General features: G+C 32.7%; 1 protein-coding gene across 1 annotated transcript in view; it reads right to left on the bottom strand.

The window, feature by feature from the left end:
• LOC127712846 (DNA replication ATP-dependent helicase/nuclease DNA2-like) overlaps positions 1–25,257 on the bottom strand; it is a 257,582-nt gene that overhangs the window by 147,914 nt on the left and 84,411 nt on the right. The window contains exon 7 of the mRNA XM_052219453.1: positions 7,480–7,605. Coding sequence (XP_052075413.1) covers positions 7,480–7,605 — 126 coding nt within the window. The remainder of the gene's footprint in view (positions 1–7,479; positions 7,606–25,257) is intronic.

Genomic DNA, 25,257 nt, shown 5'->3' with positions numbered 1-25,257 from the left:
GTTAATTCAAATACAGCAAGATTACTATCACCATACAATTTATATTCACATCTAATAAGCGAAAAACTGCATGTAAAGTTTTGTAAATATATTTTTAATAGGTTATAACATAAAAAAAGTAAACGGAAAAGTCACAAATCTCAAGAAAAAAATCACAGAAAAAAGTCACAATATCTGATTGAGTAAAATTTAATATTAAAGTATGTTGGAATGCACATGATAAATCATTATGTAAATGTATGAAATAAACCATTAAAATGTTTTTTGAATGCATGGTAAAAATTTGTAATACTTTTATCAGATTAGTTATTGTAAAAGGTAGATTTTTAAATGTTTATAGGAAATATAAAAAAAGAAGATGTGGTATGATTGCCAATGAGACAACCGAGTAATGCAGACCATACTGACAATTTTCATACAAAAACTAATGTGAATTTTTCCCCGTGACTTTGTTTCCTGTGACTTTTTTTCCTGAATTTATAAAAATACCGCCAACTTTCCTGTATGAACAGAACTCGGCTATTTCCCACTATGATTTTATAAAAAATATTCTTTTATATTGGAACCGACTTGAGCATGTATAGATAAATTTGTAAACCTGAGTTTTAGGGTATTTAAATATTTCTGTTATATATTCAACAAGTCGTTCGATGTGCAAGATATATAATGTATCTCACCGACCGTGCGACACCTTCATGGTAGATTTAGGACAATTAGGGCAATGTTATCAGCACTTCTTTACATTTCTATGAGGAGTCCACAGCACTATTTATTGCCTTCTTCATGGTAAATTTTCAGCCTCTATTGATCACATAATTGTTTTCAGTTTAACCCCGCCACATTCTGTATTTGCCTGTCCAAAGTCAGGCAGGAGCCTGTAATTCGGTGGTTGTCGTTTGTTGCTGTGATAAATATTTGTTTTTTTGTTAGGTCGTTTGTTTTCTCGTTTGAATTGTTTTTACATTTGTCATTTCGGGGCCTTTTAAAGCTGGCTATGCGGTATGAGCTTTGCTCATTGTTGAAGGCCATAAAGTGACCTATAGTTTTAAATTTATGTGACATTTGGTTTTTTGTGACAGTTGTCTCATTGGCAATCATATTACATCTTTATTTTATATAAACGCCTCTGGATTGTAATACCTATGTCTCGCATTCTGCGACTCTTGCCATAGGCGAGTCAAAAATGCAAAGGAAAAAAGGGCACAAAAGGGTATATAGTGGCACATAAATGGAGCTTTGACCCTCTAATACACTGCAAATGTATATGTCAGATCATCTTTCAGAAAATTTACACTAGGAAAAAACACCATGAGATAACATAGCATAAATCACACGCTGTGAATTACAAACAAGCGTTGGGAAAAACCACATAAGATTCTAAATTTACAAATAAGAAGATGTAATAGGATTGCCAATGAGAAGACTATAAGGTTGCATTTCTGTAAATATTGGCATTGCAATTTCCCATAGGAACTCCGTTTACAGCTAAAACTGTACCACTTTTACTATGAAGTTTTGAAAAAAATCATATCCTAGAATGGAAAGTTCATATGCACTACTATTTTTTTCAAAGGTCAAAATATATATTTTCAATGTTTATATGCCCCGAACTTCTAAGAGTTTAAACTAACACTAAATTTCTTAATTATAAGGAACATTCATGCCATGTTTGGTTCCATTCCATTCAGTGGTTCTATAAAAGAAGACATTTGTATGTATTGTCAATAGGGTCCTATGTTAAACAATTTCCCCTGCTGACGGCCATCTTGGATGATGGATCACCTACAAAGTTACAACACTTGGTCAGCACCTCATAAGGAACATTCATGCCATGTTTTATTTCATTCCATTTAGTGGTTCTCTAAAAGAAGACATTTGTATGTATTTTCCATAGGGTCCTACGTTAAACTAAGTCCCCCTGCTGGCAGCCATCTTGGATGATGGATCGGCTACAAAGTAACAACACTTGGTCAGCACCTCATAAGGAACATTCATGCCATGTTTGGTTTCTTTCCATTCAATGGTTCTCTAAAAGAAGACATTTGTATGTATTGTCCATAGGGTCCTATGTTAAACGAAGTTCCACGCTGGCAGCCATCTTGGATGATGGATCGGCTTCAAAGTAACAACACTTCGTCAGCACCTCATAAGGAACATTCATGCCATGTTTGGTGTCATTCCATTCAGTCAGGTTCTCTAAAAGAAGACATTTGTATGTATTGTCCATAGGGTCCTATGTTAAACGAAGTTCCCCGCTGGCAGCCATCTTGGATGATGGATCGGCTACAAAGTAACAACACTTGGTCAGCACCTCATAAGGAACATTCATGCCATGTTTGGTTTCATTCCATTCAATTGTTCTCTAGAAGAAGTTCAAAATGTAAAAAGTTGACGACGACGACGGACGAAGACGACGGACAACAAGTGATGAGAAAAGCTCACTTGAACCTTCGGGCCAGGTGAGCTAAAATTAAGGTGAAGGTCAGATGATACATGCCAGACTGACATGTACATTGTAAAATATTTCCATACACCAAATATAGTTGACCTATTGCATATAGTATTAGCAAAACACAAAAACACAAAAATTTAACATTGAGCAATAAACCATGAAAATGAGGTCAAGGTCAAATAAAACTTGCCACACTGACATGTACATCATAAAATATTTCCATACACCAAATATAGTTGACCTATTGCATTCAGTATTAGAACAAGAATGTGTCCATAGTACACGGATGCCCCACTAGCACTATCATTTTCTATGTTCAGTGGACCGTGAAACTGGGGTCAAAACTCTAATTTGGAATTAAAATAAGAAAGATCATATCATAGGGAACATGTGTACCAAGTTTCAAGTTGATTGGACTTCAACTTCATCAAAAACTACCTTGACCAAAAACTTTAACCTGAAGCGGGACAGACGGACGAAAGGATGCACAGACTGAAAAACATATTGCCCCTCTACTATCATAGGTGAGGCATAAAAACAGACCAAAACACAAAAACTTAACTTTGACAACTGAACCATGAAAATGATGTCAAGGTCAGATGACACCTGCCAGATGGACATGTACACCTTACAATCCTTCCATACACCAAATATATTAGACCTATTGCTTATAGTATCTGAGATATGGACTTGACCACGAAAACTTTACCTTGTTCACTGATCCATGAAATGAGGTCGAGGTCAAGTGAAAACTGTCTGACGGGCATGAGGACTTTGATAGGTACGCACATACCAAATATAGTTATCCTATTACTCATAATAAGAGAGAAATTAACATTACAAAAAATCACAACTTTTTTTTCAAGTAGTCACTGAACCATGAAAATGAGGTCAAGGACAATGGACATGCGGCAGACGGAAACTTCGTAACATAAGGCATCTATATACAAAGTATGAAGCATCCAAGTCTTCCAGCTTCTAAAATATAAAGCTTTTAAGAAGTTAGCTAACGCCGCCGCCGCCGGATCACTATCCCTATGTCGAGCTTTCTGCTCGACAAAAACTTAACACTGAGCAATTAACAGTGAAAATAAGGTCAAGGTCAAATAAAACCTGTCAGACTAACATGTACATCGTTAAAAATATTTCCATACACCAAATACAGTTGACTTATTGCATATAGTATCAGAAAAAAAGACCAAAACACAAAAACTTAACTTTAACCACTGAACCATGAAAATGAGGTCAAGGTTAGATGACACCTGCCAGTTGGACATGTACACCTTACAATCATTCAATACACCAAATATAGTAGACCTAGTGTTTATAGTATCTGATATATGGACTTGACCACAAAAACTTAACCTTGTTCACTGATCCATGAAATGAGGTCGAGGTCAAGTGAAAACTGTCTGACAGGCATGAGGACATTGCAAGGTACGCACATACTAAATATAGTTATCATTTTACTCATAATATGAGAGAAATTAACATGTTAACTTTTTTTTCAAATGTCACTGAACCATGAAAATGAGGTCATGGACAATGGACATATGACAGACCGAAACTTCATAACATAAGGCATCTATATACAAAGTATGAAGCATCCAGGTCTTCCAGCTTCTAAAATATAAAGCTTTTAAGTAGCTTGTTAACGTCAAAATACAAAAACTTAGCACTGAGCAATGAACGTAAAAATGAGGTCAAGGTCAAATAAAACCTGCCAGACTGACATGTACATTGTAAAATATTTCCATACACCAAATATAGTTGACCTGCAGCATATAGTATTAGAAAAAAAGACCAAAACACAAAAACTAAACTTTAACCACTGAACCATGAAAATGTGGTCAAGGCCAGATGACACCTGCCAGATGGACATGTACACCTTACAATCATTCCATACACTAAATATAGTAGACCTATTGCTTATAGTATCTGATATATGGACTTGACCATGAAAACTTAACCTTGTTCACTGATCCATGAATTGAGGTCGTGGTCAGATGAAAACTGTCTGACAGGCATGAGGACCTTGCAAGGTATGCACATACTAAATATAGTTATCTTATTACTCATAATAATAGAGAAATTAACATTACAAAAAATGTTATCGTTTTTTTCAAGTAGTCACTGAACCATGAAAATGAGGTCAAGGACAATGGACAGACGGAAACTTCATAACATAAGGCATCTATATACAAAGTATGAAGCATCCAGGTCTTCCAGCTTCTAAAATATAAAGCTTTTAAGTAGTTAGTTAACGCCGCTGGACCACTATCCCTATGTCGAGCTTTCTGCCACAGAAGTCGCAGGCTCGACAAAAAATGGTGGGTTGAGCCTGGTTTTATGGCTAGCCAAACCTCCCGCTTATATCGCAATGTTAAAAATTGTTTAAATTCAATCTGTTTGTTTATTTTACTCTTTGAAATAAAACAATCTTTAGAATCTGAGTTGATCCTTAATACAAAGAACAAAATGGTTGACGTGAGAGCCTTGGAAAGGAAAGGAGTCAATGGTAAAAGTCTGCAATTTTGGGGATACGATTAACAGCAATCGTATCCCCAAAATTGCTAATGCTGACACTACAACTCAACATTATCAAGCTGCAGACCAAATATTAAATGATTCCCTTTCATAAAAGCCAAGAAAACAGACAGATGGACGGACTGAGTCGAGCAGTTACTAGACCTGCTTTCGCCTTTGGCAACGCAGGTAAAGAACTAGGTAGAAATGTTTAACTGGACTAAAACTAATGTCTTCCTTTTATCTATAGAAGTTATTCCAGTAAAGAAAAGGCCCAACAAACATTCTTTTACTGTAAGGAAATTGTCATGGTAAAGCAAATAAAAGTACATATATAGTTAATTGGGGGGGGAAGGGGAATGTTAATGGTTTGCAATATATATTTAACAATTTATGATATAAATGGGCGGCTCCACTATCCCATTAGGGTCAAAGGATATAAGAGTTTTGTTATGGTCAAGAAAAAATTAGAACAATTTGTTTTTCTGACCTTGAGGTAAAAGGTCAAGGTCCTCATGACTTTTTGCTTGGGCAAACCATTATTTCATTCAAAGGGTCTTGCTTAGGGTTTTCGCTAAAGAAATATAATGGTTCAACTTCGTCCATCTTGTTAATTTTGTTTCAGATTTCTTCGACTTTTTCCCTGATCAGACAATACTTGAATTTCACCTTGAACTCGTCACGCGTATCAATTTTGTCAGAAAATCAATAATCAGCTGATGGCATTTAATAGCAATTGGCAACAATGGACTAATCAAAAAAGGTGTTTATTGTATTGTGTAATGAAAATGTGTGGTAAAATTGTGTCACATGTCAACTAAAGGATTGTTTTACACTTTTGTTAAAAATAATTGTTTTGAAGTGGGTGCTGCACAATCGTTTTAGCAGCGCACCTGTTTTAAGCATATTTAACATCTCAACTTTTACCTTAAACCTCAGCCTATAACGATGGTTCAGAAAAGAAAACTACATGTATTGTTTTGAAGAAAGGTTTCAAAAGTATTCTTTGTCCTTTAAGTAGACAGGAAGTATCCAATAAAATGATTGAAAATGAACCATGTGTTCCCAGAAGTCACATTTTACAGTATTTATAAAAAAGTGAAAGAAATTTTTGTTATAATTGAGTTTTCATTTATTACAATGTAGGATATGAAATAGATATGTAGAATTATAATAAATGAGACAATAATACTGCAAACTGATTTTTGTTTGTAAGCAAGAAGGAAAACAAGTTCTAAACAAATCCATGTTTATGCGAGTTGGCGAAATAAATTGAGAGTGGCGAAAAAAATATTTTGGCATAAAAAAAATTGACCCAGGGGAAACCCTGGTCTTGCTTAGGCAACAAGAATATTTATCGTACTTCTGGTTTAATTAATCCATTCTCGTGGTGACCAACTATTGATCCAAAAGGGGGGCAGTAGATTTCAAAGGGTCATCTGGCATTGCATCAATTTGAGTTTAGATATACTGCTTGGAATTTTCAGACCAGTATTGTAATAACTATTAAACCCTATCAATTTATATTTCACAAATCAAATGTTATTTTGGAGATGTTCTCTTGTTGATCAGCACAAAAAATAAGTCATGTGCCCGAAGTTATCTCCTGTTTCAAACATGTGACATAATATTTTCAACTGCAACAAAATGGAGAGATTTGGAACGTCAACACTCATTCCAAGAAGACGAAACTAAAGTATGTCGCTGTATCTTTCTTTTATAGTTTTCAAGATAATAGGCAATTTGCAAACTATTGGTAAAAATAGGTATCCCAAAATAAAATAAAAGAAGAATGTGTCAATGGGAAATTTAAATTTATGGCAAATTCAACAATTTTTCAATTTATAAAGGGATATAACTTTAGAATGGTGAAAGTGACACCATCAAAATTTCAACTTGATCTGTTTTTGGTAGTAATAAGCATCCTGTAAAAGTTTCGAAACATTTGGTTGAGCAATTAGGCAAACTAATATTATAGAACTGAAACTAATTTTGGGACATACGGACGGACAGACAAATGTACAAGGGTAAAACTTAATGCCCCCTCTGCCGCAAAGGGGGTATAAAAAAAATAATAAATACTTCGGAAAAACAGTGATAAGACTTGCATTCTCTAAAAATCACAAAAATGAGAAGAAACAAAAGCTGACTGCTCATTGTTGAAGGCTGTACATCAACTTATAGTTTTTACATCTAATTTATTTAGTCTCTGGTGGATAGATGTTTCATTGGCAATCATACTAAATCTCCTATTTTATATTCAATGGGTTTTTGAGTTAGTAAGAGGAAACTATTTGTTATAGATTACTATGGGCCTCAGTCATTTAAATGGTGAGGCCCTAAAACTTTGTAAATATATAACTAGAAAGGGCTGATTTTTGCTACAAATGTTTTATCAGAATAGTCTCAGACAATAAAAATCCTAATTTATCCTGATGCATCTTAACGTAGTACTTGAACAAATATACACTCTTCAATAATTACGTTAAAGAATTTCTAACCTTAGAGGTTCATCCATCATTAGTTTGGATAAGTTTGAATACAGAATACTGGCTGTACTAAAGCTACTGTATCTATCTAGTCTGAATATCTCCTCTTCTAATGTTATAATTCTCTGTAAACTTTCACTAAAAATTGATTAAAAAATATGGTAGTTAGTTCAGTTATTGTATGACAAAAAACATAATAATCATTCCTGTCTAAGCCAATAAAACAAATTGAACTTAATCAAAATGTTTTGAATATAAAAAAAATCAACAAGAAACATTAAATGGTAAAGATTGGAAGGTTAGTGAAAACATTGCATTCAAGCTTTCATCAGGTATGTGGAATATAAAAAGTATACCCTTTGGTGAGAAAAATCATTAAAAAAAATTCACTGTAAATTCAGAAATTATTGCATGCTTTACAAATAAAGGACCCCTGTGGCAATAATTGATCTTCAAAGAACCCAATTTTTTTTAAGGTTATAGGTCAAATCTGTTTACCTTTTCATTAAAGGAATAACAATGTTATTTCTGTAATTGAATAAAAGTGAATTCACATTTCTCAAACATAATCACATGTTATGGGAACTTAAGAACCAATGAACAGAATTTTAATGGTACCATTAAGGAATAACAAAACTGTAGCTGACAATTTGTCACCATCAATTTGGGATTGAACAATCGCAAATGTAGTTTTACTGGTGTTGCAAAGCTTAGCCAGTAAAACAGACATTGGTGACCATCAAATACAAAATTGATGGGGGCAACTCTTCAAGTATAGTACAGTTATTCCTTTTCTAATGGATTACAAGAAGAAATGTATAAATTCAAGATAAAATTAAGTTCCTGAAACTTCATTAGTGATTTTGGCACACCAGAGTCATGAAATGAAAACTTTGAAACTGAAGGTACCCTTACTTGTTGGATTCATAATTGGGTGATAAACAGCGTTTTTAAGGTAAAAGTTGTTTTCTTTTTCAATTAAATTGTATTGAAGACGAAACTTTCAAGATACCAGCAATTCAAAATGGGAGGACCTGCTTTAATCATTAAAAGACAAATTTAAAAGTATTAGTGGTAAAACAAAGTATTAAATGTTTAAATTCAATTTTAAAGTCTTACAATGATCCAAATCAGAAATATTTTGTTTAGAGCATTCAGCAAAAGTACAGGTTTATATATCATAATATACCTGTAGATACAAGAATCAAACAGCATACAACAATAACCTATTTCTCTTTTCATTTGACTTCCAGACATCTTTTGATAACACCCAAACATGTGAGACACAATCAATACCCATCAAAATGTTAGAAATGTGACCTGGCTTCAATAATTAGACAGTCCTCCAAATATAGTTGTAAAAACAACCCTTGAAGTGCCAAAGGTTATAATTTACTATCAAATCACATGGCTTATTCTCATTTCGCCTTAGCTGTCAAAATAATTATATAAAATTAATCCCAGTTTGCCTTAGTACAAATTTTCAGGTACACAGAATTAACTAAGGCAAAATGGGAGCTTCTGTAAACAATGTAATTGTGTCGGTTATGTTTTGTTTGTATTGCAATTAGTTGATATTTCATTTGTTATTTTGATGTCAAATTCTACCATGAAATACTATTTAAAAGAAGATATTTTTTTTTATTTTTTGTATCCCACTTTTTAAATATTTTTTTTTATAGTTGCTCTTCTTTTTCTGAAATTGTATTTGTTTTTTTTATTATACTCATGTGTTATATTTTGTAAATAAAGTCTTATTAAAGATGACAAATTGGATATGGATGTTTCATATTTTAATGAATAAATAAAGACAAATATCAAACTATCATAACAAACATTTTATTTCTGAATCAGCACTGAATTCAAAGCACAATGTTATAAATAATAGCATGAGAATAAGCACTAATACATAAAACATAAGAATTATTTCCATATAGTTCATATTGTGAAAAACAAGGCACTGATGTACACATTTGAATGTTCAAAGTTCATTTAGTTTCCAAGTTTGAGGATGTAAGATGCTGCATCACCATACTGAATGTAGTCAGTTGTACCATTGTGTAGGGTTTCCTTCAAAGTGGCGAATCTTTCTTCTATTTCTCTATACTTCTTTGCTTTCCCCCTCATCTTGCCACCTGCTGCATACTGTACTTTCTTTACCTCGTTAGATGCTTGCTCTTTCTTGAACACATTGATAATTTCAAATATGTTTGGATGTGCGGTTTTGACTCTCTTTTTTAGCTTGTTATGCCAGCCCTCTAAATGATTATTTGTCCTGGGTCCTTCTGTTTGGTGGTGGTTCCAGGTTGGTTGTGGGTATCTGTCCTCTATCCATGTCAGAATTACATAGTCTGTTAATTTGGTGCAAGCATCTGACTGTGGTGCGTTTTCCAAGGCGTGTAACCAGTAGTCTTCCAAACGATCTAAGGGCAGTAATGGCAAAGCTGCTGCACGACGGACGAGTTTGTTGACATCTGGGACATCTTTATATTGAGTTTGCAGCCCATATTCCTGTGTCTTTTTCCATATTGCTTTTGCGTAGTGGAACAAACAACCTTTGAGTTGTGCGTTTGGAAAGACATGAGATACTGCAGTTTTTGTCTGGTACGATAGAGTGCTGATCTCTTACTTTCGAAGGTAGACAGTTTTTGTGCAGTCTCCAGGGTCTGGGCATCCCATGGTGCATCTCTGAGTTTTGTTATTTCTTAATCGTAAATTGATGGTATAGGTGTAGTTTCTGATCTATATCTAGATCTAACAGATTCTAATATCTTTCTACTATTGACTGATGCATGGTCTGGTAGGTGATTGTGTGGTTGGCCAATCTTTGAAGGTACATCATAAAATATTTATTATTTTATTTATTTTATTAAAATTTCTGTCATATATGTAAATAAATCTTTTGGAATGTATTTTTTTTCTCTTTCTTTTTAACTTTTTGTGTTGCACAATGTAAAGGATAATTGAATTATTAAGAATTTTCTAATTGCATAAAATTCATACAATTGAAACTTTTATTAAATAAAGCATAAAAGAAGCAACTTTCCTGCTGACTAATGTTTTATTGTAGATTTTTTTCTTCTGATTACATGTTGTTTATATTGTTATAAAAACACAGAGGTTTAATTTGTTTATTTAATTTTTTCATCTAAATTCACATTTCGCCTTAGTACAATTCCCATATCGCCTTAGTATTTTTTTTTACCTGGAATTCCCAGCTAAGGCGAAATGGGAACACACCAATCACATCTGTGGTTACAGGGAGATCAATCACTAACTGTCCAATGGAAAAGAAAAGTAAGAATGCAAGTGTCTGAAACCGTGATTTTACTTACTTGGATGATAATTACTTGCCTTGAAGTTCTCAATTAATCTTCTTTTTTCATAATATTTGATATACATGTAAATAGGATTCCCAAATGATAGCTATGTGTATTTCCCCAGAAAGAGGCATTGAAATTTTTTTACAATAACAAAATATGAATTCAGTAATTTTATTAAAATAGGAATTCATTCATCACTGACAAAAATACACTTCCTTTATTCAAATATAAAAATACCTTACATTGCTAAAAAGTAAAATAACAAAAATACCGAACTCCAAGGAAAATTCAAAACAGAAAGTCCCTTATCAAACATGGCAAAATTAAAAGCTCAAACACATCAAACGAATGGAAAACAAATATTCCTGACTTGGTACAGGCATTTCCTTATGTAGATAAACTGTTATCACAGAGATATGTCTCGCTTTTTGGTTATTTCGATAATGCAAATGTTAAAATTAAAATAGCAACACTTTTACATGTAAGTTTTGCAAATATTCAAAGTCAATGAATCATGACTGAAGGTACATGGCCAAACAATCTCCATGGAAATGAGATGTGCCAATGCTAATACAACTGCATACCAAATACCATTGACTTATCATAAGTAGTTCCCTTTAAACAAACCTAAACACAAACTAATACATGTAAACTAAGCAAAATTTCAAATTCAATAAACCATAACTGAGGGGGCGGGGTCAAATAATCTCCATTATAATGAGATGTACCAATGCTAATACAACTGCATACCAAATATCATTGACCCACCACTAGTGGTTCCCCATAAACCGACCTAATCACAAACTAATACATGAAAACTAAGCAAAAATTTCAAAGTCAATAGACCATGACTGAGGGGGCGGGGCCAAATAATCTCCATGGAAATGAGATATGCCAATGCTTATACAACTGCATACTAATTATCATTAACTTACCACTAGTGGTTCCCCATTAACTGACCTAATCACAAACTAATACATGAAAACTAAGCAAAAATTTCAAAGTCAATAGACCATAACTGAGGGGGCGGGGCCAAATAATTTCCATGGTAATGAGATGTGCAAATACAAATACAACTGCATACCAAATATCTTTAACTTACCACTAGTGGTTCACCATAAACTAGACCTAATCACAAACTAATACATTGTTGACGCCGCCGCCGGAAACAGTATACCTATGTCTCGCTTTTTGACTCTGTCAAGCGAGACAAAAATGATGGATTAAACCTGATTTTATAGCAAGCTAAACCTCTCACTTGTATGACAGTCGCATAAAATTCCATTATATTGACAACAATGTGTGAACAAAACAAACAGACATAATAGGTAACTAGAGGCTCTAAAGAGCCTGTGTCGCTCACCTTGGTCTATGTGCATATCAAACAAAGGACACTCTCCAACATTGTAGACGAGAATAGAATTCATAACAAAAATCTCTATTTTGTTGATCTTGTATTACTGATATTTTAGTCTGTTTAGTTTCTCTCTATCTTCTTTAGTTTTTCCTCAAAACACAAAAGAGGGTAAAAAAATTCTCATTCAAGGGCAATCACTCCTATGAAGAGTGACAGTCTACTAACTATATCGACAAAATTTGACTTTTTAATAGATCTTGCCTTGCTGATCATTTTTGTGATTTAAAGTGTCTATCTATCTATTATAATTTAAATCATATAAGGCATAACGGAAAAAAATTGTTTCTCTCTAAATATCATAGTTTTCATGATAATAGGAAAAATGAAAAAAAAAAGGTAAAATTTGTCATTTATGGGCAATAACTCCTATAAGAATTTGTCTCACTGAGTTTTGACATATAAATGGACAACTGGTAGAGCTCATTATTCTGAACATTTTTGCTCCTTTCAGATTTTCTCTATTTATAATGGTTCAAAAAATAATAGACAAAAGTTGCATTTTACCCCTATGTTCTATTTTTAGCCATGTCGGCCATGTTGGTTGGTAGGCGGAGTCATTGGACACACCCTAATGATGATTGTGGCCAAGTTTGGTTATATTTGTCTCAGTAGTTTCAGAGGAGACGATTTTTGTAAAAGATTACAAAAATTTACAAAAAATTGTTAAAAATTGACTATAAAGGGCAATAACTCCTTAGGGGGTCAATTGACCATTTTGGTCATGTTGACTTATTTGTAGATCTTACTATGCTGAACATTATTGCTGTTTTCAGTTTATCTCTATCTATAATAATATTCAAGATAATAACCAAAAACTGCAAAATTTCCTTAAAATGACCAATTCAGGGGCAGCAACCCAACTACGGGTTGTCTGATTTGTCTGAAAATTTTAGGGCAGATAGATCTTAACCTGATGAACATTTTTATCCCTGTCAGATTTGCTCTAAATGTTTTAGTTTCAGAGATATAAGCCAAAATCTGCGTTTTTACCCCTATGTTCTATTTTTAGCCATGTCGGGCATGTTGGTTGGTAGGCAGGGTCATCAGACACATTTTTTAAACTAGATACCCTAATGATGATTGTGGCAAAGTTTGGTTATATTTGTCTCAGTAGTTTTAGAGGAGAAGATTTTTGTAAAAGATTACAAAAATTTACAAAATAAAAATGACTTAAAAGGCCAATAACTCCTTAAGGGGTCAATTGACCATTTTGGTCATGTTGACTTATTTGTAGATCTTACTTTGCTGAACATTATTGCTGTTTACAGTTTATCTCTATCTATAGTAATATTCAAGATAATAACCAAAAACTGCAAAATTTCCTTAAAATGACAAATTCAGGGGCAGCAACCCAACTACGGGTTGTCTGATTTTTTATGAAAATTTCAGGGCAGATAGATCTTAACCTGATGAACATTTTTAACCATGGTCAGATTTGCTCTAAATGCTTTAGTTTCAGAGATATAAGACAAAATCTGCATTTTACCCCTATGATCTATTTTTATCCATGTCGGGCATGTTGGTTGATAGGCAGGGTCATTGGACACATTTTTTAACTAAACACCCATAATGATGATTGTGGCAAAGTTTGGTTAAATTTGTCTCAGTAGTTTCAGAGGAGAAGATTTTTGTAAAAGATTACAAAAATTTACAAAAAATTGTTAAAAATTGACTATAAAAGGCAATAACTCCTTAAGGGGTCAATTGACCATTTTGGTCATGTTGACTTATTTGTAGGCCCCAGACCACAATTAATGATCCCGCTTTCGTTGTCCACGAATATAGTTCCTTTTAATTAGAGTGTATTTTTTCTTAATTTTTTTTCTTTCCCTTCCTCACTCATTTCTTAGTTTTTTTGGATGGAAATGAAAGAAGAGAGGTGAAATAAACTTTTGGATGTTGTATTTCAACTGATTTTGATATGGAAAGAGTGATTAGGCCAGGTGCAAAAAGGTGATATTTACAGTTTTCGGAACATCTCTTGACTTGTCCATAGGGGTATGGATGTGTATTGGCTAAATTTGTAAGATACTGGGGAGCAATCTTTCTGAATGTTGGATATATGTTTGGACTAGTACTGTACTTTACACACACAAAATATTTGATAGAAAGATTTGGTGCATTTTTTTTTAATGAAACAAAACGTTATAAAGAACTAATAGAGAATTTAATTGTTGTCTGTGGCCTAAGAGGTGAATCCAGGAAATATTGAATTTGTACTTTGACTATTTCCCTGAATGATCTATTGGTATTAATTTGTCAAACTACATGAGAATAAATGATTTCCACTTTTATTTGATAGAAATTTTGTAAAAAAGTGACATTTCAGCCTACATGCCCAAAATTGAACTTTTTCAGTTGTTTCAATATTTTTACAAAAGTAGCATGCTTACTTTCTCTCTGACAGGTTTTTCTGATTTTCTATTTGTGTTTGTGGTATCTAATGTAGATGTTTAACTCATTTTTGAACACTGAACATACAAAAAAAGTAGATAAAATCAGAATAAGAGTGCAAAATGTGCTGCTTTAATTGTCTTAGTCTAAGCAGTATGAAGCAAGTGAAAAATGAGGTTCTATGCACATACAAATTGAATTCCTTTTAGCAGATTTCACTGAATCTATATCAAAAGCACTTATTACTGGTTGTTTGACCTTGAATGTTTCACAGACTACCTTTATTTTCTTTTATTTGAAAGCTAGTGGTTAAAATATTGGCCTTTTGAGGCTGAAATTCATGCCGGTTTTAAAAAGTACAGTAAATAACTTTGCATCAGATCATACTGTCTACATATATAGTTGAAAGTGACAGTCTTGTTACATCCAGGCTCCATGTTTTATCATATCTAAGCAAAGATTTGAGCAAAAAGAAGCATATCTCCATCTCCCATATCATTTATATGCTTTTTAATATGCAAATGTGGGGAACGACCTAAATTGACAATCTGTTTTTTTAAGCTTGACATTGCTGAAGACCATTTTATTAACATGTGTTATGCTATTTGAAACTTATATTTCCATTAAAAGTACATTTATAACATGTAAAAGGTTTTTTTTATAACTTAACAACTTCAGAAAATTGTGGTAAGTGAAAAATATTACATTTCATATAAGGCCTCACTTCATTTGAAAACCTCTATTTTTTGGCACAGGCTCATATAAAATTTATATCTGGCCATTTTTTATAAGTCTGAAACATGAAGTATGCTATCTGTTGCTTTTAATAGGTGATAACTTATACATAGAGACATTAAGTGTAAGTTTTGGTATATTTTGGTTTTTAGAAGCCCAAATTTGATAGTTGAAATTGTTCTAATTCAACGCCACAATTCAACACCCAAAGTTCAGATATAAAAAATGCCACATTTTTTATAATTGGTATCATATATATGGCTTTGAAACTTTGTAAACTGTTTCATAATACACTAAGCTTAAATCATGCCAAGTTTTATTAGAATTGGTCAAGTTTTAGACCCCTAATAGGCCCCAGACCACAATTAATGATCCCGCTTTTGGTTGTCCACGAATATAGTACCTTTTAATTAGAGTGTATTTTTTCTTAATTTTTTTTCTTTCCCTTCCTCACTCATTTCTTAGTTTTTTTGGATGGAAATGAAAGAAGAGAGGTGAAATAAACTTTTGGATGTTGTATTTTAACTGATTTTGATATGGAAAGAGTGATTAGGCCAGGTGCAAAAAGGTGATATTTACAGTTTTCGGAACATCTCTTGACTTGTCCATAGGGGTATGGATGTGTATTGGCTAAATTTGTAAGATACTGGGGAGCAATCTTTCTGAATGTTGGATATATGTTTGGACTAGTACTGTTCTTTACACACACAAAATATTTGACAAAAAGATTTGGTGCATTTTTTTTAATGAAACAAAACGTTATAAAGAACTTATAGAGAATTTAATTGTGGATTAACTTTGGAATGGTTCAGAAATGTTAAATGGCATGTGAAGAGTTGATTTTTCGGAATTTTCAAAATGGCCACCTTTACCATGGAAACAGCAAGAATGTGAAAAATTGAAAAATGCTTCAAACCTGCTGCAAATTTACAGAAATATGTGTCGTCATGCATATATTTGCATTGAATGTTTAAAATTTTTAAAATGTCTGCAGTTTAGTTGCAAATGGGCAGACTAGGGTGCCATCTGTTATTGCTCGCAATTGCAAATCTAGGTAATATTCTTCTCTTTCTAACCCCTTAACTGTCCTACCATTTTCTTGTAAGCAATAGAGGATGGAAACTTTATATCAATTATGGGTATGGGTCTGTATCATAGGGGTTGCAGAAGCCATTGTTCACGAAACCAGGGTTTCTACTTGGCATAATAAGGGGCTCAAAGATGAGTGGGGTACATTTCTTAGATTGGTGCTTTATGTATAGAAGGTAGAAGCATGAATATTTCTATCATTATTTAGAGACACATGTCCACTTCAACATGTTACATTTTTTATTTCAACTGGGGGTCTCCTTGGCATTATTTGAGAGGGGTCAATTTTCATGGAACATTCTAGAACATCAGTGTTGAATTAATTCTAGAGACATTACATGTTATATGTTGGTATATTATAACGGAAAAGCACCATATGTAGCAGCAGTTCATCTTTGGAATTTTTTTAAATGGTCCCCCCTTTATTAAACCATGGAAACTGCAAAAATGTGAAAAATTTCAAAATGCTTCGAACTTCATTAAACTTTACACAAATGTTAACTACCATATGTAGATGTAACATTTGACTTTGGAATTTCCAAAATGGCCACCGTTTTCATGGAAACTGCAAAAATGTGAAATTTTTTTTTTAAAATGCTTCAAAATTAATGAAACTTTACAGAGATGTTAACTGGCATGTAAAGATGTGGAGACATTGGAATTTTTAAGATAGCCGCCATTACTATGGAAACAGTACAAATGCAAAAATTTTAAATTTGGTCTTATCTTTATAAGACTTTACAGTAATGTGACTTGTCATGTGTAGATGTGCTATCCGACTTTGGAATGTTCAAAATGGCTGCAATTACCATGGAAACAGCTGAACAATGGTTGGGGCCGTTTTGGCGACTTTCGCGTTAGCATCCTTACACAGCCAGGGTTACTTGTTTGAATTGTTCTACATTTGTCATTTTGGGGCCTTTGATAGCTGACTATGGGACATGGGTTTTCCTTGTTGTTGAAGACTGTATGGTGACCTATAGTTTCTATGTCATTTGGTCTCTGGTTGAGATTTGTCTCATTGGCAATCATACCACATCTCTTAATTTTTTATAGTTAAACTAGCTTTCAGTAACTGTGAGTAGTCTTAGATTAGGTCTTTTGTCATTTTGTTCTATTGTTGTACTGTTACATAACTGTCCCAGGTAAGGGGAAGGTTTGAGCGTTCACAATCCTGCCACATTCTTTATGTGCATGTTCCAAACCAGGATCATGCAATTCAATGTTTGTTACTTATTGCTGTCTACCATAAATGTTTTTTTCAGTCTATTGGATTTGCTCATTGTTGAAGGCATATTTAAGAATTCATGATGTCATCTATATATTATACATCATAATTATTGTCAAGCCTTTAGTGTTATTCAATGTCAAATTTATGTTTGACTTTCTATGCCCAAGGTTATTTTCCAAGCATATTGTGAATGCAGAACTGAAAAGCTGGATATTCTACATTGTAACATGTATGTCCCCTTTACACGCAATTGACTGAAATAAATTGCAAGTTTTTCTTCCAAACAGAATATTGAGAAATGTATTGAGTATTAAAGAGAAAGTTCACGCATTTTTACTTATCATCTAAATATGTTTATTATAATATAAACAAGAGTGCACACACTGAAATGTCTCCCCTGTTTTACTGTCCATTGATTTCACGTTGAAAGTCTTAAAGATAAAGGTTTTACTACAAATATCACATAAACTTAACATTTTTAAAGATCCATGACAATGAGGTCAAGGTCAGATAAAAACTGTCACACAGACATGTACACCTAAAAATTATTCCATACACCAAATAAAGTTGACCCATTGCTTATGGTAATTGAAAAACAGACCAAAACACATCAATTTAATGTTAACCAATGAACCATGGAAATGAGGTCAAGGTCAGATGATACTGGCTAGACAGACATGTACACCTTTCAATCATTCCATACACCAATTATAGTTGACCTATTGCTATTAGTATTTGAAAAACAGACCAAAACACAAAAACTTAACATTGACCAATGAACCATGAAAATGAGGCCAAGGTCAGATGACAACAGCTAGACAGACACCTTACAATCATTCCATAAACCAAATATAGTTGACCTATTGCTTATAATCCTTGAAAAACAGACCAACACACAAAAACATAACATTGACCAATGAACCATTAAAATGAGGTCAAGGTCAGATGACACCAGCTAGACAGACATGTACACCTTACAATCATTCCATACACCAAATATGGTTGACCTATTGCTTACAGTACTTGAAAAACAGACCAAAACACAAAAAATTAACAATGACCAATAAACCATGAAAATGGGGTCAAGGTTAGATGAAACCTGCCAGTCTGACATGTACCCCTCACAATCATTCCATACACCACATATAGTTGACCTGCTGCTTGTAGTAATTGAGAAACGGACCTAATCACGTAACTTTAACCTTGATCACTGATCCATGAATTGAGGTCGAGGTCAGGTTAACCCTGTCTGACGGACATGTAGATATAGTTATTCTATTACTCATAATAAGTGAGAAATTCACATGACAAAAAAACTGTAATTATTTTTCAAGCAGTCACTGAACCATGAATATGAGGTCAAGGACAATGGGCACATGACAGACAGAAGCTTCGTAACATAAGGTATCTGCATACAAGGTATGAAGCATCCAGGTCTTCTACCTTCTGAAATATAAAGCTTTATACAAATAGTTTACGCCGCCGCCACCGGATAGTAATTTACCTATGTATCGCATACTGTGACTTTCGTCGCAGGTGAGACAAAAACACATTCATAAAGTTTTAAATTTATATTCCCTCTAATACACAGAGAAAATCAAATATTTTTAACTTTTATGGTTGACATACGTCATCGGGTTGTGACGTTTTAGACTGATTTTGAATGCTCGGTAGGAATTTAAAATCAGTTAAAGTCTTAATTGCTTGTCAAATTTTTGTGTAATTAAAAGCGCGCAGATTATTGTTTCTTGTATATAATAACCACAAAATAAGAATGAAAGAAAATGAACACACGTGTAACGTTTTGCATTGATTAAATAAAAAATCCTATGGTTTCGGTATATATTTTCTTTATTAATAGTTGCGATTTTTTTCCAGAAATATTTATTGAACACAAATTATTTACTGATATTGAACTGAAAATATTTTTCCTTTTATTTACCTTGATAATTTCGACATCCAATTCAATGCAAAGTCTGTGTGAATAGAATGTGTTTATTATTTTGGAATCGGCATTGTTTGCCATTGTTTATTTCTCGAATAGATGAGCATTTTGTAAAACAATTTGTTTGAAATTTACCCAAAAGCAATTAAGCCTAAAGGGAGGTTATCTTAATAGATATAAACCAGTCACCAAAGTTTCATGAAAACTGCTCAAAGCACTTTAAAGATATTGTCTGAAAACTGGAAAATCACCCCTTTTTTATGAATAAAATCCCATAACTCGGAAACATAAAATCTAAAATTTATAAAAATCTGAAGAGAGCTTACGTCAATAGATATAAACAATTCAACAAAGTTTCATGAAAACTGCTGAAAGCATTTTTGAGTTATTGTCCGAAAACTGGAAAATCCCCCTTTTTTTAATGAATAAAACCCCATAACTCTGAAATGTAAAATCTAAAATTTATAAAAATTGAAAGGGAGCTCATGTCAATAGATATAAACAATTCACCAAAGTTTCTTGCAAATTGGTGAAAGTGTTTTTGAGTTATTGTCCGATAACTGGGAAATCCCCCTTTTTTAATGAATAAAACCCCATTACTCGGAAATGTAAAATCTAAAATTTATAAAAAACAAAAGGGAGCTCACATCAATAGATATGAACAATTAACCAAAGTTTCATGCAAATTGGTTAAAGCTTTTTTGAGTTATTGTCCGACATGTTGACGACTGACAGATGGACAACAGCATACCATAATACGTCCCGTAAACGGGCGTATAAAAACCAATCACCTGGAGAAAATTTCTCGGGGGAATTTAAATAGAATGTCAATTATCTTTTATTTCATTAAAGGATTGACAATCATTATTAATTTAAGCTAATTAATTAGTTATCTATTCTGTTTGAGGATTTTTTTTTTTTAACAAATTAATTCAAGATCAAAGGAGACTAATTTTCCTCATCAAATAAACTTTTCACATATTTGTTTTCTTATGAAAAGAGCGTGTTTGTTTTTATATGAGATGTTATAAATGGTCCCTCAATATATCTAAATGCCTCCATGGTATACTTAGCCATAAGTTTTTATTGGTTTGGTGGGTGTAAATTCAAAATCGTTATTCGAAAAATGATATATTTTGTTACTGTAAACAGGGAAATTTTTGCGTCAGTTTTATTTTCACTATTTTCGCGGTAAGAGTTGAATATTTCAAGGAAATCCAAACACAAACAGAAAGACCATACATGATCGTTTGTCAATAGGACATGTAGATGACTAATTTAAAACATCGGTTTTAAAGACGACAGACCTATACCGCAAAATATAACTTTTTTTCTAAAGAAAAGTCAATGTTAGAAATCAAAAGGTTATCTCATGAAGACATCACTAGCAAGTGGACATTACTGATATTACTAAATAAACAACTATTGTTGCATTTATGTAATTTAAATGACACCTGTCAATCAGTTTTAAAATGATTATCTATTATATCTGCTGCACAGATCAATCAGATCAAAAGATTAACTAATTAGCAGTAATTCTGGCAGCATTTAATTCACTCTTAATTAGGTCATATCTCTCTGTTTATTGTGAATGTGTTTTTACAAGCAAACATAATCTTTTAAGCAGATTAATATTTTTAAATCATACCAGACAAAAAGGATTTCTGATTGGTTTTATCTCTTGATTTAAATACATGTATTAAAACTGTACAGTATCCAAATCATTTATAAAAAAAACTTATGTAGGACATCGGGACATCGCGAATTCTACACGACGCGAATCTAGATTTTGTTGGTAAATCGTGAAAAATAGACGGCACGAAAAAATTTCCCGGTTTACAGTATGCAAACCGAAGAATTTTAGGGAATCTGTAGTATCAATGTCTCGTTGTCATATCTCTGTCGACAATAGGTTAATGCCTGCATGGTGTACTAAGCCATACGTTACTATTCGTCTCGGATGTGTAGGTTTTTAAACGAAATTTGAATAATGGTATTTATATGCAAACTGAAGGGTCTAAAATTTAAATGATTTATGTGAAAAATAATGATTACATTATTATGTAATCATTATTTTTAATGATGAAAAATTATGACACAGAGTCACTCAAAGCCTACCGAATTATAAATTCTAGCCTCCTTACTTGTATGATTATTTAATATGAAATTAAGCATGTCAATGTGTCCATTGTACACGGATGCCCATCTCGCACTATCATTTTCTATGTTCAGTGGACCAGGAAATTGAGGTCAAAACTCTAATTTGGCATTAAAATTAGAAAGATCATATCATAGGAAACATATGTACTAAGTTTCAGGTTGATTGGACTTCAACTTCATCAAAAACTACCTTGACCAAAAACTTTAACCTGAAGCCAGACAGACAGACAGACGGACGAACGAACAGACGCACAGACTAAAAAACATTATGCCCATAGGTGGGGCATAAAAAAACAGCGCTTTTGCTTAGGACTAAAGTTGAAATATAGCATTTGCTAATAATCCATGCAAAATAGTAAGATGTATATTCCAGAGCGTATAATGCAAAAAAAAAGTGTATAGGAAAAATAAACCCAACAGCAATATTTTACCAAGATGATAATGATGGAATGGAATTCTAACGTCCAGTGACATACATTACATGCATGTTGGAACAGAAACTATAAATTGACAATAGGTTATAATACCATTGGAAAATATCTAAATAGATTTTTACTTCATCAAATCTTTAGTTGGAATTATTTAGATTTTCATAAATATCATTCATTACACCAGAAGTCATTCATAAACAAGTGGCATTAAAATTAACTCCACGTATGAGTTTAATAATGTCTAGTGTATCACTGTCAAACTCCAGACACATGCTGTATATTATACCTGATAGTTTTTAAATGGAAAGTTTCAAATTACCGGCCGTGTATGCAAAGCAGTGAAACGATGCATGAGCCTGCATCACTTAATTGTGTAATAAGAGTGTTTAAGCAAGACAGGAAATCGCTTGAATACCTGGATGTGTCACCTCACAATACCTCTGGCAATAATTCCTTTAGGTATGCTGATGATCAAATAAGGGAAGGGCCGAATTAAATAAATATATTTATGACATAAAAGAGTTATGAACAAATTTGATTTTTATAAACAATTTTACACGGAATACAGTTAATTATGACCTTAAACTATAAGAGATGAAAGTAATCGCTCTAAACTAATTCCCCTATATTTACATGTTTCCTAAAATCATAAGTTTTAAAAACAACAGACCATAGTTGTTTAAAAAATTTAGATATCCGATCGGCAAACTTTTCCTACTATTAACCCTTTTTTAAACATTCTCCGTATCAAGTTAGTTAAAAACAAGCATTCTGTGAGTATTGCATGGCAATACATAGTCCCCTACCGGTTAAAAATTCATAGTATTGGAACAAAATTCTAACTTGATCTATAACTTGTCATGGTGTAAACTATATAACAAATATCTTCAAGCATGACGAAAAAAGTGTTGAAAACTGATTAATTAAGGGAATTTTCTAAGTCCAAGGACCATAACTTTGCACAAAATCATCAGACCGGAACAAAATTCAAACTTGAACTGTAACTTGTCATGATAAAACTATATACCAATTATCAAATCAATATCTTCAAGAATGACAAAAAAAAGTGTGGAAAACTGATTATTTTATTGAATTTTCTGAGTCAAAGGACCATAACTCGGCACAAAGTCATAAGACCGGAAAAAAATTCGAACTTAATCTGTTACTTGTCATGATAAAACAATACAACAAATATCAAATCAATATCTTAAAGCATGAAGAAAAAAGTGTGGAAAACTGATTTGCCGGACTGACGGATGGACAGACGGAAGGAGTGCAAACCTAAAGTCCCCTTCGACTTCGTCGGTAGGGAACTAAAAAGTTTGCCTATAGGTAGCACAACCATGTCTAGTATAATTATTTTTTTAGGATCCGTGAAAGTGTGTATGCGTTTGTCATTATCTTGTCGGGTAAAACAACCGTACCATTGACAAGAGATTTTTTACACTGAATACACTGAATATTACGACTACATTAATCCCTGCTTGTTTTGGTACTTTGTGGTTTATAGATATTTGACGGTTTTGACCCGAGAAGCCGTCAAGATGACTACGTGTAGAGAATTGATATTCTCAATTTAAAATCGATGGTGATATCTTATCTAAGAAAATAAAACATTGTAAAGAGCCATTCTCTGTAAGCATCAAAGAATTTCAAAGAAAATGAGAAATGCATACTCTAGGATTTCCTTTATTTTTATATCATGGGTTTGTCATGGTGCACTGACAACAAAAATAATAATCATTTCAAAAGTTGAAGAGTTGAGTTGCCATGGAAACAAGATGCTTTGAGTTTGCTTGAAAAACGTCATAAATGCTCGGTTAAAAGTCATTTTTTCCCCACTTTTTCTTTTGCTATTAAAATATTATATATTAGTGTTTCAAAATAATATTTGAAAGTTTGAAAAATTCTTTCACCTTAAGTAAAAATTTTGAATTTAAAAATTTGTAGTTTTTCCAAAAATCATGATTACAAAAATTCACAAAATAACCCATTTTTATGACTCCAAAATGTTTTATTCCAGATTTTGTGGCATAAACGAATATCATCATTTAAAATATTGCATCTGATGCATTCTTGACAAAAAAATCTTCGAGAGTATATTTTTTTTAAAATTTTGATTGAAAAAGTTCAATTTTGAGTTTTTAAAAAAAAAATTTTTAATCTTATAAAAATTTTCCAGACATAAACATTATTCATGCAATTATTTCATATTTATTGATTAGTTATGTTCAAGCAATAAAAAGAAAATAAACTACACACATTTTGATACCTTACATAGTCAATGATAACTAAATACAATTATCATGTATAAGTATGAAAAAATGGGAGATCTTCTCCTTCAAATGATCTTAGTCGGTTGACTTTTTCCATATTTTCCCTAATAAGCCAACTTAAACATACATTTCGGATGCAAGATGTTGGAAACTGGTTGCATAATAGTGAATGAATTAATTTCAAGATTTCAAATAGTTGCCTTTCTTCTTACATACGTGTCGCAATTGTTTTCGTAACCATAGTAAACATTGCTATAAAAACTTATGTTTCGATAACTTGACTTGATGGAAAGTTACAAAAAATTAAATTGGAAAACAAAATTGTCAAAACATTAGATTATATAAGTCAACATGTAAGTTTATCTAGCGAAAAATTTGGTTTAGAATCTGGCAATCTGCTAAATGTTGCATTATTAATTTCAGTGTATAAGGAACCTACTAAATGAGCTATTGACCAATGATCTCTGTTGAATAATGCATACATTTGTCGATCCAAATACTAAATCAGGCTTACATCCAACATAGTAAGATTAAGAGATTGTAGATTTAAATTAAAATAAATGGGGAATGTTCCATGGGACACAGATGATGACCCCTCTTGCATATAACGTTATAAAGGGACAAAACTCAAGAACTGTAAAAGTGACGCTACTCAAAGTTGTACTTGATCTGAGTTTTGTGGTAATAAGCATTGTGTATACGTTTCATAGCATTTAGTAGAGGCAAACTTAAGTTAGAGAACGGAAACGAAAAATTCAGCAATTTTTCCATTTGTAAAGGGGCATAACT

This window comes from Mytilus californianus, unplaced genomic scaffold (assembly GCF_021869535.1).
Source record: "Mytilus californianus isolate M0D057914Y unplaced genomic scaffold, xbMytCali1.0.p SCAF_8, whole genome shotgun sequence".
Taxonomy (NCBI): Eukaryota; Metazoa; Mollusca; class Bivalvia; order Mytilida; family Mytilidae; genus Mytilus; species Mytilus californianus.
Note: the sequence above shows the minus strand (reverse complement) of the source record. Positions and strands in the feature narration are given on the sequence as shown.